We start from the raw sequence: 19,710 nt of genomic DNA on the forward strand, positions 1-19,710 counted from the left end.
ACCAGCACTGGTGCAATCCAAAGCTCAGCCCAGAAAGGCCTCCTGTCCTGAAAGATCTCTATCATTGCTCCATCCTTCATTCATCCAGTCAAGATTGATTGATTAAGACTCTGCTGAGGGCAGAGGTTTGAGGTCCCTTCCCATTCGAAAATTCTAAGGGAATTTCAGATCCTTGTTCAATCTACCTTAGGATAACCAAGGCTAAGAGCCCGAAAGGAGCAAGGGATACTTGCTTAATAACCATTGCCAAGAAAAAACAGAGATGAACTCCAGTTTTTATGAAGCAGGTGGGGAGACATTCTCACACCTGAAGTTCATTCTCCCACTATCCTCTCTAATCCATGAAGAGGTTACTGACCAAATAGGATGAAATCTTGGGAGAGGCTTCCAGAATAATGAAACCCCGTCCTTTTATTTCTCTCAAATACTGCTCCTTTCAAAGATGTTTTTTAGGAAGCTAGATCTTCAATTCCATGCCCTTTTTGCATCATCATTTTTACAAATGGAGAAACTGAGGCAGGGGTATGTCTCTCTAAATAGTCACAGGCTATCAGCTGCTGAGTCAAAAACAAAACCTTAGTCCACCAAATACATCCCTCCCCTACCCAAAAGAACCAAAAAAAAAAATGGACACCTTCTATATTTAATTACCTGGGCATTAGAGTGAAATGTTTTAATGCTACTGAAAATGTAAAAGAATGAATCACACTTATATATATTATCTAGTGAAAGGTTAAGCTAAAAATAAGGAGGGAGGTCAGTTCTACAAGTCACCAGTGCCACTAGGGTCCAAGCCCTAGGCCCTGGTATGGAGACGCCAGCAGGGCAGAGTAGAGAGACAAACAGGAAGAGCTGAATTTAAGTTCAGTCCATGGCATCCCTGGCTCTGAGACTCTGGGCAAATCTTTGAAACTCCTCATGTCCCCAAGGAACACTCTGAGACTTAGCTGCTCCGCTGCTACATGGGGAGGAGAAATGTCCTTACCACGAATTTCCTATGTTAATAATGTAGTCCCAGATCCACCCACCCCACCCTTCTCTCCAAAATGACCCTTCATTCATTCCACCTCATGCTCTTGTGGGACAGCTCCACAAGTGTTCACCTCTCCTCCTATGGGAAACAGCCTGTCATCTCCCTTGAGAAGAGAGTGAGGACCATGTCTTGAGGTTTTCCTTTAAACAACAATATTCTTTTGCTTTGAGTATGTGGTGGTGAGTTCTAGAATGCAATGGGAAACAGACAACTGCTGAAGAAGTAAAGCCGACCCAAAGAACAATGGGCCATCCTAGGGAAAATGGACAGGCTCAAGGGGGCATGAGCAGGCACCAATCTGATACCAGTCAAGAATTGTGGGAGAGAATTGGCATCTGGGATGCCAATAGGGGGGCTGCCTAGAAAAGAAGGTGAGTCTGCATTCCTGGTGTCTGAACATCAAAAGAAGTCAAGGAAAACCCCTTGCACCTTGCGCAGAAGAACAGATTCCCTGACGTGAAACTTGAACAAGGAATCTTAAAAGATGGAAGGGTTAGGAGGGTTTGCAATCTGTATCATTGGAGGGAGTAGCAGCATGAGTTAGACCAAGGGGCAAGGGGAACCTGGGACCTCTCATGCTGGGAACAGAAATAGTGCTTTGCTTTTGGGAGAAATTCAATAAATAGCCACAGGAGCTTCTACTTAAATTTATTTCACTTCAAGGTGATACAACAACTTTGGAAAGGAATTGCTTTCATTATCCCTATGTTACAGATGACAAAACAGAGGCTGAGATATGCTCAGCAATTTCCTTTGTTGTCTATAAGGAATCAGTGAGTGAGATAGGATGTGAACTCTGGCCTTCCAGCCTCAGGATTAGCCTCTGGCCTCTACCCCAGTCAGCTGCCCCCTCCCTCTACACCCAATCCATTATCATTAAGTAATTAAATCCATGGTCAGCTGCAATCTAGGTTTAGAAACTACTGCTTGTGCTTGGCCAGAAGTTAAATGGATAGGAGATGAATTCTGACAAACTGGGACCCTTGCTATTCCCAGAGCTCTTCAAAAGCCTCTGCTGCTGCCAAGTACATCACAGATCCTTCCTCCTTCATGGACTGCCCAGTTAACGGTTCAATATCTCTTACCCCTAATTACCACTCTTAAAATTCACAGATTCACAAACCCCAACTTCCTCCTTTACGAGATAAGGAAAAAGACTCAGATTGGTGAGGGGACTTGCCCCAAATCACACAGCTAGAGTCCAAAAGATTGCAAAGATCTGCTTCTTCGCCTAGTCCCCTTCCCATGGAATCCCACAACCTCCTCCTACGACCTTATGGAGATTCTGCACTGTTGGTTTTCGTGTAGTGTGTAAACTTTCTGAAGACAGAAAAGGTTGGTTTTCTGTTTCCTTTCTATCCCCAGACCCTAGTGCAAGATCTTGCAAAAAGGAGACATGTATGAAGTACATGTTGACTCACAGGCTCACAGATAAAGAGCTAGAAGGCCCAGAAGAGATGACCAAGTCCAGCCTTCTCATTACTCTATGCTTATATCTATATCTATCTATCTATAGCTATGTTTTACTAAAAATTGCCTAAAAAAATTTGCCACATATGTGTAGAAATATATATATATATATATATATATACAAATTTAAATTTTGAGTTCCAAATTCTCTCCTTCTCTTCTACCCCTTCCCACCTTGAAAAGACAAGCCCTCTGCAGAGAGCACACCCAACTGAATTTTCATGTTGCAAGATTTAACCATGTTACAGAAACCACACACAAACAAAATAAACATGTTCCAGAAGTCTACTTCAACCTGAATTCAGAGTTCACCCATTCCCTCTCGGGAGGAGGAGAGCATTTTCCATCCTTAGTCCTTTAGAACTCTCTTGGATCATGGGCTTGAGCAGGCTAGGGAAGTCTTTGAAGGTTGATCATCATGACAATAGTATTGATACTATGTCCAAGGTTCTGATTCTGTTTACTTCACTTTCCTGAATCCATCTAAGTCTTCCCAGGCTTCTCAGAAAACATTCTGCTGTTCATCTCTCAGGGCCCAATTGTATTTCATTCTAATCATATATCACAAGTGTTTAGCCAGTCCACAATTCATGGGCATTTCCTCAATGTCCAATTATTTACCACCCCAAAAAGAGCTGCTATAAATATTTTTCTATAAATAGGCTTTCCCCCTTTTCTTGCTCTCTTTAGGAGCCAGACCAATAGTGGTAATGAAGGGTCATGGTCAGTCTTATAGAATGTTGGGCATGCTTCCAAATTTCTCTCTAGAATGTCAACCCCCCATTTTACAGAGAAGGAAACTAAACCCTGTTAAATAACTTGCCCAAGGTCACTTGGGGATAAGAAATAGCGAAGTCAAGGAGTAAACCAGGCCCTGAGTGCCCCATCCATGGTATCTCATTGCTCCCATCCATGATATCTCAATGACACCCCCCCACCCTCCTCCCCAATCCCCAGATCACGTGTTCAACCAGCACTTGGTGGCCAACAGGTATATATCATGTGAAAAGAAGAATGACTGAACACATGTCCCTGTGGAATCAAAACCACAGCCCTGGTCAGTCTAGGTGAGGGAAGCAGGGAGAGCTGGGACATTTCAAGGTGTGCCCAGAGTCCTAGAGTCAGGAGCTAGCAATTAGGAAAAATCCAAAGCTGTTAATTATTTAAAAATAAGCACACCACTGGATATCAGTAAAGATTGCCAAGTACAACTGTATTAATAAGACTGTTCCCACATCATGCATGCTTTTCACTCTCTCTAAAAGGTCCACAGAAGCACAGACTAGACTTGAGGAGAGAAAACTAAACATCTCTCTTTTCTGTTCTCAGTTTCTGGATGTTGCCATTCTGTGACATCACTGAAGGCCCTTCTAAAGAAAGGTGCCAGATGGTCAAGGTCCTTTTGAGGAGCCTGTCTCCCAAGTCCGATGCCAGCCAGAACTGCCAGGGTAACCTTGAAGATAAACCTCCAAGAGAGGCCATTTTGCTAAAACACCCCATGGGGGCTAGAAGGGGAAGGGGCTAGGGAAAGCAGGCCTTTCTTTTAATCAGATTCAGAACCTGCCTATTAACAGAATTGCCAAACATCCTTCCCAAACTAGGTTAGAATTTCCCTTATCAGAACAGCCCCAGCATCACCTTCCCAGAGCACTGTGGTCCCCAGATGCTGCCATCTATTTCTTTTAATTAGGTTGTTAGGGAAGGACAGGAGAAAAATGAAAGGCTCTCCTTTACCCACCCCAGAAGGACCAAGTGTGACTCCTGCACAATCACAACCATCCCTACTAGCCTGCTCCTCCCAAAGTGCACATCCTTGGATTTTGGCAATCAACTAAAGGGTAATTCTTAGGAGAAATGTTAATTTTAAAAAATCCATTAAACCACAACAGCATTCTATTAAATATCTGTATGGACATCCCCTACCAAATCCAATGAAATGTTCACTAGAAGATGCCAAACCTTATGGGATCAGCAACCATTTGTTAAAGACCTAGTATGTGCTAGGTCTCTCTGTCTCTAACTTGGGCTGAACACTTAATTTTGATGGGCCTTGGTCTCTTGAGTTCAGGAAAATACCCAGTGTGGTCAAGTGGAGAGAGTTCAATCAAAAAGAAATGGCCTCAGGGGGCAGCTAGGTGGCAGTGGATAAAGCACCAGCCCTGGAGTCAGGAGTACCTGGGTTCCAATCAGGGTCTCAGACACTTGATAATGACCTACCTGTGTGGCCTTGGGCAAGCCACTTAACCCCATTTGCCTTGCAAAAAACCCCTAAAAAAATGGCCTTAACTCCAGTCTCAGCCTCAGGCCTACATGATCTACACCTGCACAAGTCATATGCCCTCTCTGAGTCTCAGTTTCCCCATTTTTAAAATGAAGACAGTTGAACTCTGTGATCTCTAAGGTTCCTTCTCGTTCCAGATTTATGATTCCATGATCCCTGCCTTCAAGGAGCTCACTTTCTACAAAGTGATAATGAAGGAAATTCTGCCCCTTCTAGGTGTTGACTGCACCTATCCATGTGCCAGGTTACTCCTCTCTAAAGATTCAGATTAAGAGAGATGCTGATTGATCCCTTACTGAGGAGTGCCCAGTACCTAGGAAATCACAGGTCCAGTCTGCTAGCAGGAAGCACAAAGCAACTTAGGTGGCACAGTGAATAATCCAGACCTGGAGTCAGGAAGATTTATCTTATTGAGGTCAAATCCAGTCTCCCACTTACTAGCCTGCATGACCCTGGAGGAGTCACTTCACCCTGTTGCCTCAGTTTCCTCAACTGTACGATGAGCTGAAGAAGGAAATGACAAACCATTCCAGTATTTCTGCCAAGAAAAGCCCAAATCGGGTCACAGAATGAGGCATAGGATTGAAATAACTGAACAACAACAAAGCAGCCACCCCAACCTTAACAGCTGGGAGCAATTAGGGAACAGGCCTCAAGTAGGAGGAGGTACTACAGCTGACCTTTCAAGGGAGCCAGAAATTCTAAGAGAGGGAGAAGGCAAAATAGCTTCATCCAAAGTTGGGACAGAAAAAGGGGCAAATTGAATATGGCATAGTGGGCACCCCCTGAGACTGAGTGGGAACATCGGCCCCCACAATGCCCTATGGCCTCATTTGGGGGGTGGGGGTGCTAAAGGAGCCAAACCAAAGTCCAAGGGCTAGAAAAGCAACCCATAGCTGGGGTTTCTCCAAGTGGGGAGCCCACTGGAAGGGGGAGGGAGGGGTCAACTGCCCTTTGAGCTCGGGCAACTCTACCCAGCTAGGCCAGGCAAGGGGTGGGGGGGCTTTCCAAGCTCCAGTCACTCTATGGCATTTGCAAGTCAAAGGCCAGAGCCCTCCCCAGGCCCTGGGCAGCAGGCTGTGGCTGCCAGGCCAGCTGGGAAGCCAAGGATGCTCTCTAACCTCTGGCAAACAATGGCCTGCCCAGGCCCCAGGGAAGGGACTTCCCAGGAAAGCCACCCCCCCCCCCCAGCCTGCTCCACCAAGGCTTTGTCCAGGGAGGCCAGAGTGAACAAAGGGGCCAGGGCTCCCAGCCCACCTCCCCAAGACCCTCAGTCTGGCGCCCCCCGGAGAGGAGGGACTCCAGAGGGCTGGCTCCCCAGCATTTCCTGGGGGCCTCAACCCCGTGGGGGGGCTATGCATACCCGTGGGTCCACGGTGGAATCCGGCCTGGGGGGAAGAGGGGCTCCTTGCTCTTGGGGGTCTGGGGAGCCCCCCAAAGTCAAGTCCGCCCCCCTCCCCCGCGGCCTCCAGGAGGGGCCCCCGGGTGGGGGGGTGACAGCCTCTCTGCCCTTCGGGCCAGAACGTCCCAGGTGGCAACTTTCCGAAAAGCCTGGAGCTTGGGGGGGGTCTTCCCAGACCCCACCCCGGGGGCTGCTAGGGGAGAGGGAGGCCCCCGGAGCGGCTGCCTCACTTGCTCCCACCCAGCTTACAGGGAGGGTGGGGAGCCCCAGGGACGCCGAGTCTGGGCTCGGCCGGAGAGCTCCTGGGCAGCACCCTAGGGTGCGGAGGGGGCAGGGGCCTTACCTTCTTTGACCCCGGGAAGCTTGGACTGGTCGATGCTGATTTCAGCCATGTTGGGGGCTCCGGCTTCTGCCTGGCCCCGGGCTGTGCTCACGGCGGGGAGCCGGGGAAGGAGCGGGGAGCCGAGGGGCTGGGGGCAGCGGGGCAGCCCCGGCAGGGCTTGGGGAACAAAAGCGGGCAGGAGGCTGCGCGTGCCCACCTTCCTCCCCTCCCTCCGCGGGCCCTGGGCGCTGGGGGCCGCAGCCACCTGGACCCCCGGCTCCTCCTCGGCTCGGCTCGGCTCGGCTCCCCGCGGACACAAAGTAAGCCGAGCCAGGAAACTGACACAAAGCGTCCGGTACGGCGAGAGAGAGAGGCCAGAAAGCGCCGCGGAGCGCGGCCGGGAGGCGGGGAAAGTCGCCCCAGCCCGGCCTGGCCCGGCCCGGAGACGGCGGCGGGCTCCGGGCCCAGCCTCCCCTGCCGGCCCCTGCCTGCTACTGCAGCCCCCCCCAGCCGGATCCGGCCCAGGAGCTGCCTGGGGGGCTGGGGGGGGGCGGCTGGGCACCCCTCCTGGCGGATCCGTCGCTGCCCCCAGCCCAGAGCCTCCAGGTGGGCGTGGTGCCCCGCCCTAGGGCCCCCAGAGAGCCCGCAAGGGGAGACCAGCTGGAAGGAGCCGGCCCTCAGGCTGAAACTGGAAGCCCCCCCTTCTGCTAGGCTGGCTCATCGACTGGGGGGGGGGAGGTAGGACATGCCTTCAAACCCCACCTGGGAGGCTTGGGCGAGTCAGGAAACATCGCAGGCCTCAGTTTCCTCCATTGTAAGATGGGGGAGGAGTGGAGGAATGGGAGCAGGTGGTCCCTGAGAAGTCTGGCACCTGCTTTTGTGGCCTTAGATCCTCTGCAGTCTGTGGAATTCTCTGGAGCCCTTCTGGGACATTCGAAAATGCATAAAATACAAATAGGTAGAATTCCAGTGGCAAAAGGCGGACTGAGCTAGTGTCATGTGGCTCCCAATGCCCGACTACATATGGAGCTCTAAAGAGACACCCACCCACAGGGCCATGGGTGTGCCGGGATGTACATCAAGGTAAGAAGCTAGCTGGAGACCTGAGGCTCCAGGGCCAGCAGCCCCAGGCCAGAGTCTCCCAGGCTGCCGGAAGAATTCTGGATTTCACACTTGGATGGGCCTTAGGACTCACAGACACCATCCCTTCTGTTCTGCAGGTCAGGTGGCAGAGAGGTTTGGTGACCTGCGGTGGCAGCTCACTGAGATGGTAAAATAGAGCCCGGGTCGGGGGCAAGTCAAATTCCTAGCCTGAGAGGTGACTTCAGAGCCCAGCCTGTCTGACCCCTTCCTGGTAAAGATGGAAGAACCAAGAGATGGATAGATCAAAAAGACAAAAGAGAAAGAAGGAAGAGAGGAAGGAAGGAAGGGAGGGAGGAGGGAAGGGAGGGAGGAAGGAAGGAAGGGAGGAAGGAAGGGAGGGAGGGAGGAGGAAAGGAAAGAAGGAAGGGAGGGAGGAAGGAAGGATGGAATGAAGGAAGGGAAGGAGGAAGGAAGGATGAAAGGGAGCAAGGATGGAAAGAAGGAAGGGAAGGAGGAAAGTATAGAGAGAGGGAGGGAGGAGGAAAGGAATGAAGGAAGGAAGGAGGAAAGGGCTAGAGGAAGGAAGGAAGGGAGGAAGGAAAGAAGGAAGGAAGGAAGGAAGGAAGGAAGGAAGGAAGGAAGGAAGGAAGGAAGGAAGGCAGGCTGGCTAACTATCCAAGCAGATGAAAAGACAAGCAAGGACGGGGTTGAGTGGCAAAAAATTTCTACCATAAACTTGGGAGATGTGTGGGAGGGGTGGAGGATAAGCTAGAAATATGAAGAAAACCAGACCTGGTCCTGGCCTTGCCCTAGACTGTCGGTAAGTGAGGCCTTTCTCTGAATCTCAGTTTCCTGATATATAAAACCAGTTGATTGAACTGAGTTCTAAAACCATACTCAGTACTAAGTTCACAGATCTGGGGCCAAATAGTTCTCAAAGGGCAGCAGTTCAACCATTGAGGAAACTGAGACTCAGGTCACTCAGAGAAGGGTCAGAAGCACAATGTGGAGCCCTACCTTCTAACCCTTTGCAGTTTCCCATGATGCTTCTCTGTCCTGTGTGGTGAATCCAATAGATTATATTCTATTCAGCCTCACTTCCCATGATTCTTATTCTCTCCCTTCACTCAAATTTGAAGACTAGCTTTTCTCTGAATAGAACATATCATCTCCCAGCTCCATGCCTTTGCCAGGCTTGCCCCTATTCCTGGTATGCACTTACTCTGTATGTGCTTGGTGTTCTCCTTTGATGCCTGAGGCTAGGTCCTCAGTCATTGATATTACCTTTGGGCCTGACAGTTCTTTGCATCTGAATATATTTGTGTGTATACCTCTGTGTTTCTCAGTAATAGAGTGATGATATAGCATTGTGATATAGGGTTGTATGATACAGGCATGTATTATGTTACATGTATAATATGCTGTGCTATTCCTAGCTTACAGGTGCACTGACTTGGCTCACCCCACAGGTTTCAGAAACCTTGCTCCAAATTCTGTCTCTCACTACTCCTGCAAAATTGAGCAAATACATTTGAATCTGGAAATAAATTTCTTCATGGATATATGGTTAGGGAGGGGTCTCCAGGAACATGGATATTCTATGGTTAGGGAGGGGTCTCCAGGAACATGGATATTCTATGGTTGGGGAGGAGCATCCAACAACAAGCATATATGGTGAGGAGGAGCATCCAGGAACCTGTATGATTTTATTGTGGGGGAAACTCCTAGTTAGAAACCCCCTTCAATGCAGATCTGCTACTTATGCATAACTCAGAATCTTAGAAAGGAACCTCAGATGCTATGAGGTTGTAACTCACCAAGGACCAGATCACTTATATGAACCCATGATTCCTGAGTTAAGTCTTCCATTCTTTCTAATCTGCCAAACTGACTTTCTCATTAGAACCTTCCATGTACTACAAGAAATTCCTAATTAATGTTGGTTACAAGAAATTCCTAATTAATGTTGGTTAAATGAGAAGCAGTGATGTTGAGTGGAAAGTATATTGGAGTATTGTCTATGAGGCCTTGAGTAAATCACTCAAACTAGATTACAATTTCTTCACATGTCAAACGAGGTGGGTCTATATGTCCATTAAGGTTCCTTTCACTTCTAAACCTATGTGCAAACTTTTGATAAATTTGCCAAAACTATGGATCTTGCTCCTCTTTGGTGGAGATTGATTCCATAATGCAACATATCTCCATGAGGGGCAGCCAGAGTTGGTAAGAACAAAAAGATGACTTCTGGCTCTTCTGGCAAAAGAAATTTCTAACTTTTCTTTAAGTCACTGAAAGGAGAAAAAGACACCAGAAAGAATGAGGGAGGCCAGCAATGTCTAGCATGCCCCTATCCCTGGCTTGCTACATCAGAAACTTTAGGGGATTTCCCTTTGAACAAGCTCTAGAAAGAGCTCATTCTATCTGGTTGGGTTGGCATAAATTCTCATGTGTACACTTTCTCTGTTTTGCTATTTTCTTGGGTAAATGGGTTTCTTTGTTATTTGCTTTGTCCGTTTATTGTGGAACAGGCATCTGCTGGGAATCGAGATAAGCCTTGGATCTGTAGTTGTTCCTCTCCTATTAGAAATAGAGATCAGTTTATCTTAATCCACAAATTCAATGCCCTAGACTGAGAATCTTCCAAGGCATAGACAAATAGAACTCTTGGTAGGTACCCCCTTCCTCTGAGGAGAACAGAGCAGCCAACTCGGGTCCAAAGCTCTTTGGTTCCTTTCCAGTCAGGAATCAAAATCTCCTTTGGTCAACGGTGGAGTTGCTAAAGATGCCTATTCTTGCCTCTCTAGACAGATCCGTGTGGATCCACATAACCTTCAGGGGCAAAACAAAATATTATTCATATAAGCCTATAGGCTACATATGCTCCTGGGAAAGTTTTTGTGCAAATTAGCATTGGAAGGGACCTTAGAAATGTCAGTTCACTCCCATGATTCTTTAAGACAAGGAAACTTCAGCTAAGGGAGACTTCCCCAAGGTCATAAGATGAACATATAACAGAATGGGACCTTGTAAGACTAGAATTCGGGTCCCCTCACTCCCAATCAGGTCAAACTCTGTCTACTAAAATAGTAATAGAACAAAATAAAGCAAATTGGGGCAATGTTAAGAAATGAGGCTGAATATGTGCAGAAACCAGAAAAGAGATAATATTGAGGTGTTTGAATGAGGTTGGGTGGCAGAGGGAGGGAGGGAGGAAGAATAGAAAAGTAGGTCAGGGAATGCCAGACAGGATTTGTACATGTACAATCCCAGCTTTGGATGACCTGTATCTTAAGGAATTTGGGCCTGAACTTCCCCAAGAGAGAAGAACATTTGGGCATGAACATTCTTGAAGCTTGACATCTTGATCCAAACAGGGAATGGCAAATACTCATTATGAAAACATGAGCACTTTAACAGGATGGGAACTAAAAAAGACAGGTTTTGTTGTTGGGTTTTTGAAAATGTTCTGTCACAGAGCAGGGGCTGATGACACCTTGCAATAGATACCTACCTCTGTGGTAGGCATACCCCACCATCAAGTTTGATTTTGTCCCCCCAAATATCCTCTGATTTAGTGGTGTTAGGAGTTTATTTTATTACTGCCCTTCCTTTCCAAAGAGCCATAGTAAAAGGACCCATACCTAACATAGCAAGGTAGAATTGCCCATTAACACCTGAGTGCCCATTAAATCACTAGAATTAGTTAATCATTCAGCCCAGTGAGACCTTGAACCAGTGGAATGTAAACAATTTGAGTTGAAACACTATTTTCACTTTGCCTTTGTCTCCTCATCATCCCCATTCTGGAGTGGGTCCATAGTCCAGTCAGTAACAGATGATGAACAAATCCTTGTTGAATTATTATGGGTCAAAGAGAGAGTGGGCTCAAAGAGGGGAGCCAGCAAGAAGCCTACATTGTGATGGGGAAAGGAGAAAAGCATTCATCTGAAGATGGTGGTTGCAAATAAGAAAAAAGCTTGAATGGAGCCATCAACTTTGTGAATCTCGGGCAGTTGTATATAACATGAGTTTGGAACGAGGGCACTTGGTTGGAAGATGGAAACCTTAAAAATGGAAGCAATCTCAACATCAGCCATCCAGTTCAAACTGCACTCAACAAAACTAAAACAACTCGAAGAAGTTATCATCCACTTTATTCTTGAAAGCACCCAATAAAGGAAAGTGCACCAACTGCTGCAGCATATTTGATAACACTTTTAATTACATCAAGACAGAATTGAGACTTCTCCATTTCTACATACCTTTTTCTTGAAGTCTCTAGGCCTATAGACACTGGAATTAAGGAGCATACCTGAGGCCGACTTCTCCACATATCTGTACATCAGGGATTTCCTACCTGCCTCTCAAGAATCTGTACCTTACCCTTCTCAACTCCTTCTCTTGGAGTCCTGTAGTAAACCAAAATCACATATGATTTAGGTAAACCATAATCAATACTGATATAGTAGAGATCTCTCACCCAATCAGTGCTCATGTTCTCTTCCATTTATGCAGCCTAAAATTGCTGACCTTTAGGGAATACTGACCCAGACTTGAGGAGATGTGAAAATATATCAATACGGATGAAATTGGGTGGAGAGATATGCACTGGCATCTATGGCAATCAAGCAGGTAACATTTGGATAATTTTCAAACAAATTTGAAATTCTATGAAGTAGAGATAAGGAAGAAGTGCATTCTGTCCTAGGGAACAGCTTGGACAAAGGCAAAGAGGTGGGAATAAAAGGTCAGCAATAAAAATACCAGGTTAGTTATGGGATATGGGGAGAAATGCACACTTAGTCTACAAAAGAAGAATGTGGTCAAATTGGAAAAGGTTTTCAATGTCAAACAAAGATTTTATTGATCTTAGTAGCAATAAGGAGGAGCTGGAGCTTATTGAGTAAGAGAGATATAGTCAGATCTATGATTATGGAAAAAATTGTCACTATTTAGATATTAGAGAAATCAGAGACATGAATCAGGGAAATCAATGAGGAAGCTATCATAATAATAAAGGAGAGATGTGATGAGAGATTAGGCTCAAAATTGGTGGTGATAGGAAGACAGAAGAGATTTCTGAGAAACATTTTTTTTTGGAGGTAGAACCAACAAAACTTGACCATAGATTTGATCCATGATGTGAATAAATAGCGACTTGCTTTTGAGCCTGAGAGACTGGAAGGATGATGGTGCACTCAACAGAAATAGAGAAGTTAGGAAGAAGAGTGAGTGAGTTAGTTTTGGACACTTTGAAGTTGAAATATTTCTAGGACATGAAGTTTGAACTGTTGGTGATGATGATGGACCTGACTGGCAATATAAAAGTATAGGCAATAGCCTAGTATGGATCTTTGAGTCACTTGTATTGAGATGATAGCAAAATCCATGGGACTTAATGATAATCATTGAAGAAAAGAGGACCCATGATGGAGGCTGGTACAGTGTGGAAAATGGATTGTGAAGATACTAAAGAGCAATCCAAGAGGAAGGAGAATCAAGAGAAAGCAGTGCTACAAGAGCTGAGAAAGGAGAATACTTAGGAGGGAGTGGTTCAGAAATATCATTTCCTGCAAAGATGTCAAGAAGGATGAAAACTGTGGCTAGCTCAATGGATTTGACCGATAAGAAATCACTGGAAACTTTGGAGAGAGTGATTTTAGTTGAATGGGTTAAGGAATAAGAAACAGGAGAGGAAGTGGCAAAAATAAGTGAAGGCAACTTTTTCTTTGAATTTCCACTATTTCTCAGGCTCCTTTCCTTGCTCATCACCTTCTTCATTGATCTTCTGATGTAAATCAACTGAGTTTCTGAGCTGAAGGCTACTCTATTAGCCCCACTTTAGTATTTGGAGACTTCAACAACAACTATTGACTTATGCATCATCTTTATACAGATGATCCATAGAACTCTCTATGGTTTATTGATGAGGATATTGAGGCAAGGTCAAGTGACTTACCTTGGGTTATACAACTAGTGTGTGTGTGAGTACAGATTTGAACTCAGCTCTTCCTGATTCCAGATTTAGTGCTCTCTCTTTTGCATATTGTAGCTGTGTAACTCCTGGAGAAAAGCAACCCCAGCTGACTCCCAATACGGTGACATTATATGCTATGTTATAATATACTGTAATTTATATAATGTAATGACATGATAATGACATGATGTGATATACCATGACATAACACAGCAGAATGTAACATGATCTGCTATATTTATATGATATAACAGCAAAATACAACACAATCCCCAAAATACAATGGAGTGATAACTTTGCTACTTCTCGTATCCAGTGTTTTGCTGAAAGTTTTTTCTGTTTTGTTCTCCCCCTCTTTCGGTTCTCACTCTGACAACCATTTTTAGCTGTGAGCAAAAAAGGAAAAAGTTGGATTTCTGATCACAACATTTCTAGTGGGGAATGACAAAAATGACAGGAAAAGTCTGCAAAATGTAGAATGACTCAAAGTCTGTAGTTCATCTAGAGATGGTTTCATTTTAGCCAGAATTGGAGACTTGGCTTAGATCATCTGAATAGTCACTTTACTTCTGTTAGAAATTCAAATAACCCTTTTGTTCTCCAAGTCCTTGAATTCCCAAAGACAGTGGTTTCCTTTTGAATTCCCTTCTCCCAAAGAATTGTGGACTGTTCCTTCTGCTCCAGGGTCACTGAGTAGATCTAAGAAATGAAACTACTATGAGTGATAAAAACACATTCCGAAAGGATGTGGTTGTTTGACCTCAACCCCTGAACCCCAGGAGGGCTCAAGTTTGAAAATGGTGATAAGGTATAGGAGCGTGGGTCGGGGATATCTTTTCCTCTTCTACTCTAGAATAAAACTGGGAGATCATTCTACTGTTGCCATGCTAGCTGGTGGGCAAGAATTTTGTATTTCACATGGACTAGCTCATCTGTCAATGTAGAGAAGCCTCAGAGTATCACTGTGGGAAGCAGCTGCCAACTATGTCCTGGGTGTTTGTTGAGACCATGGAAGTTGTAATGAATATGACTTGCCAGTATTAGGGTCTGGATTATCTCTGAGAAAACATGGTGGGTTTTTTTTTTTTTTTTTTTGCTAAATAGTGGGGGGAAAGACAGGCAAGCTTCCTTATTTTTTGTTTCTTCTCAACCTCCATGAACCAAACCCAAGGCTGTGTCTGTGTCTATCCCCTCAGCCTAAGTTTGCAGGAGCTGTTTGGGCTCTCATAGCAGGATGTTGACTCACTGACATTTTTTTTAATCTAAAAATTTTCAAGAACTTATTCTTTCTCACAAAACTTGCTGAATCCAGTTTTTCCATCCTGTAAATATGCAGTTGGTTTTTAAAAAATATACAACCATGGGATTCTAGTTTTATCTTAATTATATTTTACTGTATTTAATTTGGCTGATGATTCCAGATTGCTGAGATGTTGGCAGAGAGGAGAGAGTTACTAACTGTGTCATCCATTGGGCTGGTAATTCCCAATGTCCTGCACTCCTAGGTCAATGCCTCTGCATAGCCCAGGTATCTGGAGTTCACAGGAGATCCTAGACCAGCAAAAACGTAATGATCATTTCACGGTCACAGCTGTTCACTGGTTGCCTTGTCACCCCTGAGGTTATAGGCAGGCTATGAATCAGTGAGAAAGCTGGCAGCTTCCAGTCTGGAATATTTCAGTTTGAGAAGGTTCCAGATGTGTGTGGGGGAAGGGTTGTAGAGAAGAGTCAGGGTAGAGGGATTGGGATATTAGGCTGGAGCATGGACATAATAAAGGAATGCAATCTGTGGATAGTTTGGGCAAAGAAAGACTAGGCCATGTTAGTGGAGAGAGACAGAGAGACAGAGAGAGAGAGACATAGAGACAGAGACAGACATAGAGATACACACATACATACAGATAGAGACAGAGACAGTTAGAGTTTCTGAACTACAACTAGAGTCCTATCTTTATCTCCCCAGCTCTCTTCCCCTAAAATTATTTTGCATTTATGTATCAGTTTCCACATTGACATCTTAGTGTCTAGTATAGTCCTCATAGAGTAAACCATTAGTGTTTGCTGCATTTCAGACACTTTGACCACTAAGTTATGTTTCTGACCAATTTCCTGATCCTTTTCATAATTAAGAGACAAGTGCTTTTAATTGCATCCCCCCCAGTTATTTCCTTCTATCTCCATAGTTTTTAATTATATATTTTTTACATTTTTATTTAAAGTTTTAGTTCCAACATCTATCCTTCTTTTCATTCCCTGCCCTCCCCTGTCCCTGTGATGGCAAGCAATCTATATATCTTATACATGTAGAATAATGTGAAACATTACCATATTCAGTTTTTCTATATTAGGCTCAAATAAAAAAAAAGAAAGTCAAAAATAGCATGATTCAGCTTGTGTTCAATCAACGTCAGTTCTTTCTTTAGAGGCAGATAGAGTGTTCATGGATAATAAATAGCTAAGTTGAGAATAGCTAAGTCATTCACAGTTTTTATTAAATAATATTGCTTTTGTTCTGTACAGCATTCTGTTGGTTCTTTTCTCTTTTTAATTTTATTTTTATTTAAGGCAATTAGATGATTTACCCAAGGTCACACAGCTAGGTAATTATCAAGTGTCTGAGGTTGGATTTGGACTCAGGTCCTCTTGACTCCAGGGCCAGTGCTCTATCCACTGCCACCCATCTGTCCCTCTTGGTTCTTTTCACTTCACCATGCATCAGTTCATGTAAGTTTTTTCCAGATTTTTCTGAAATCATCCTGCTTGTCACTTTTTCCAGCACAATAATATTCCATTACAATCATTCTACAGATTGTTTAGTCATTCCCAATTGATTGACATTCCTTTCATTTCCATTTCTTAGCCACCAAAAAATCTGATATAAATATTTTATTTATATATGTCCTTTTCCATTTTTTTTACTGGAATAAAAGGTGTTCACATTTTATATCCTTTGGTCATAACTTCAAATTTCTCCCCAGAAGTCTACAATTTCACCAACAATGCATTAATTAGTTCCAGTTTTCCCATATCCTTTCCAACATCCAAAAATCTGACCTTTTTTGTCATAATAACCATTCTGATAGGTGTGAGATGGTGTCTCAGAGTTATCTCAATTGCCTTTCTCTAATCAATAGTGATTTAGAGCATTTTTTCATATGACTATAGATAAGATCAATTTCTTTGAAAATTGCCTGTTGATATCTTTTGAACATTTGTCAATTGGGGAATGACTTGATTTTTAAAATAAAAAATTTCACTCATATTTCAGGAATTAGATGCTTATGTTTTCATCATTTTCTGCTTTCCTTAAAATTTTGCTTGCATTGGTTTTGTTTGTGCAACAACTTTTAAATTTTATATGTTATCTATTTTACATTTTGTAATGTTCTCTATATCTTCTTTTGTTATGAAATATTGCCTTAATCATATTTCTGACAGATAAACTATCCCATGCTTTCTTAATTTGCTTATGATATCACTCTTTATATGTAAATCATATACCCATAATGATTTTATCTTGGAGTATGTTGTGAGATGATGGTGTGTACCTAGGTTCTGCCATATTGTTTTCCAGTTTTCACAGCAGGTTTTGTCAATTAGTTTTTGTTCCAAAAGTTGGATCTTTGTATTTTTCATATGCTAGATTAAAACGTTCATTTACAACAAAGTAATTTGTACCTAATATATCCCACAATCCACTGATAGCTCTTAACTGTATCAGATTGTTTTGATAATTACTTTATAATACTGTTTGAGTATGACTAGATCACCTTCTTTTATGTTTTTTAAATAGATTCCTTTGATATCCTTGAGCATTTGTTCTTGCAGATGAATTTGATTATTATTTTTTCTAATTCTATAAAACAATTTGTTGATAGTTTGATAGGTATGGTAATGAATAAATAGATTAATTTAGGTAGAATTGTCATTTTTTTATTATATTGACTAGGCCTACTCACAAGTAATTAATATTATCCCAACTGTTTAATTTGATTTTATTTGTATCAAAAGTGTTTTATAATGGGGTGGCTAGGTGGCCCAGAGGATAAAGCACTGGCCCTGGAGTCAGGAGTACCTGGGTTCAAATCCAGTCTCAGACACTTAATAATTACCTAGCTGTGTGGCCTTGGGCAAGCCACTTAACCCCGTTTGCCTTGCAAAAACCTAACAAAAAAAAAGTGTTTTATAGTTGTGTTTCTATAGTTCCTGGGTTTGTCTTGGTGGATACACTCCAAAGTATTTTATTTTTTCTATAGTTATTTTGCAAGTAATTTATCTTTATATCTCTAGACTGTTGGTGATAAATAGAAATGCTAATGATTTATGTGGGGTTATTTTGTATCTTGCAACTTTGCTAAAGTTGCTAATTGTTTCAAAGAAGTTTCTTTAAGTTGATTTCCTAGGATTTTCTAAGTATAGCATCATATCATCTACAAAGTGATAGTTTTGTTTCCTCATTGACTATTATAATTGTTTTAATTTTTCTCATTGCTATAACTAATATTTCTAGTACTATTTTCAATAATGGTAATGATAATAGTAATTCTTTTCACCCTATATTGTATTTATAAAACTTCTAGTTTATCCCTATTAAAGATAGTTTGTTGATGGTTTAGATAAACTATTACTCATCATTTTAAAGTAAACTCCATTTATTCTTATGCACTTTTCATTTTTTAAAATAGGAATGGGTGTTATATTTTATCAAAGACTTGTTCTGCATGTATTGAAATGATCATATTATTTCTATTGGTTTTATGATTGAAATGGGACATTATACTGATAGTTTTCCTGATTTTGAACCAGTCCTGCATTCTACCTGTTCATAATATAGGAATCTTGTGATTTATTGCTCTAATCGCTTTGCTACTATTTTATTTAATATTTTTACATGAGTATTCATTGGGGAAATGGGTCAATAATTTTTTTCTTTTGTTTTGGCTCTTCCTGGTTTGGGTATCAGCACCATATTTAGGTCTTAAGAGGAATTTGGTAAGATTCCTTTATCTATTTTTCCAAATATAGAATTGGAATGAATTGTCCTTTCAATATTTGGTAGAATTTTCTTATAAATTCATCTCCTGGGGATTCTTTTTCCTAGGAAATTCATTGATGGATTATTCAATTTATTTTTCAAGATAGGGTTAAGTTTTTATTTCTTTTTCTGTTAATCTGGGAAATTTACATTTTTATAGGTATTCATCCATTTCATTTCAACTGTCAAGTTTAGGGTCGAATAATTGGACAAAATAGATCCTTAGAATTGTCTAATTTTCCTCTTCATTAATGGTGAATTCACCCTTTCATTTCTGGTACTAGTAATTTGGTTTTATTTCCTTTGTTTAATCAAATTAACCAATATTTTATATATATATTCTTTTCATAAAATCAACTTGTAATTTTATTGATTTGTTCAATTTTTTTAAAAAATATTTCCATTTTATCAATCTCTCCTTTGATTTTCAGGCTTTCCAATTTTGTGTTTAATTGAAGATTTGTTGCTTTTATTTTTAGTTGGATGATCAGTTGATTAATCTGCTTTTTCTATATTTTATTGATATAAGCAATTGCCCCCTAAGACCTGCTTTAGTTTCATTACATAAATGTTGGTATGTTGTCTCATTATTGTCATTTACTTTAATGAAATTATAGATTGTTTCTGTGATTTGCTCTCTGACTTCATTTTTTTTGGGGGGGGGTTGCAAGGCAGTGGGGTTAAGTGACTTGCCCAAGGTCACAGAGCTAGGTAATTATTAAGTGTCTGAGGGCAAATTGACTCCAGGGCCAGTGCTCTATCTACTGCACCACCTAGCTGCCCCCAACTTCATTTTTTTTAGAATAAGATTAATTAATGTCCAATTAATTTTAATCTTTTTATTGTCATTATTCGATATAATTTTTAATGTATTATAATCTGAATTTATATATTTACTATATATGTATATATACTTTTCTGCATTTGGTTTTGAGGTTTTTATGTCCTAATATTTGATCAATTTTTGTGTAGGTGTCATGTACTGACAAGAAAAAGGTATATTCTTTCTATTCCCACTCTACTTTCTCCAGAGATCTAGTGTATCTAATTGGGCAAGAAGCGTAATAGCCTCTTTAACCTTTTTCTTGTTTTTTTTTAATTAGA

General features: G+C 42.3%; 1 protein-coding gene across 3 annotated transcripts in view; it reads right to left on the reverse strand.

The window, feature by feature from the left end:
* CCDC50 (coiled-coil domain containing 50) overlaps positions 1 to 6,919 on the reverse strand; it is a 90,044-nt gene extending 83,125 nt beyond the window's left edge. For 2 of the 3 annotated variants that reach the window (XM_074190637.1, XM_074190635.1), the window contains exon 1: positions 6,530 to 6,919. In XM_074190637.1, coding sequence (XP_074046738.1) covers positions 6,530 to 6,578 — 49 coding nt within the window. In that variant the 5' untranslated portion in view covers positions 6,579 to 6,919. The remainder of the gene's footprint in view (positions 1 to 6,529) is intronic. The other variant, XM_074190636.1, reaches the window with a different exon arrangement.
* Between the last annotated feature and the right edge of the window lie 12,791 nt (positions 6,920 to 19,710).

The sequence above is a fragment of the Macrotis lagotis genome, chromosome 6, assembly GCF_037893015.1.
Source record: "Macrotis lagotis isolate mMagLag1 chromosome 6, bilby.v1.9.chrom.fasta, whole genome shotgun sequence".
Lineage (NCBI taxonomy): Eukaryota > Metazoa > Chordata > Mammalia > Peramelemorphia > Peramelidae > Macrotis > Macrotis lagotis.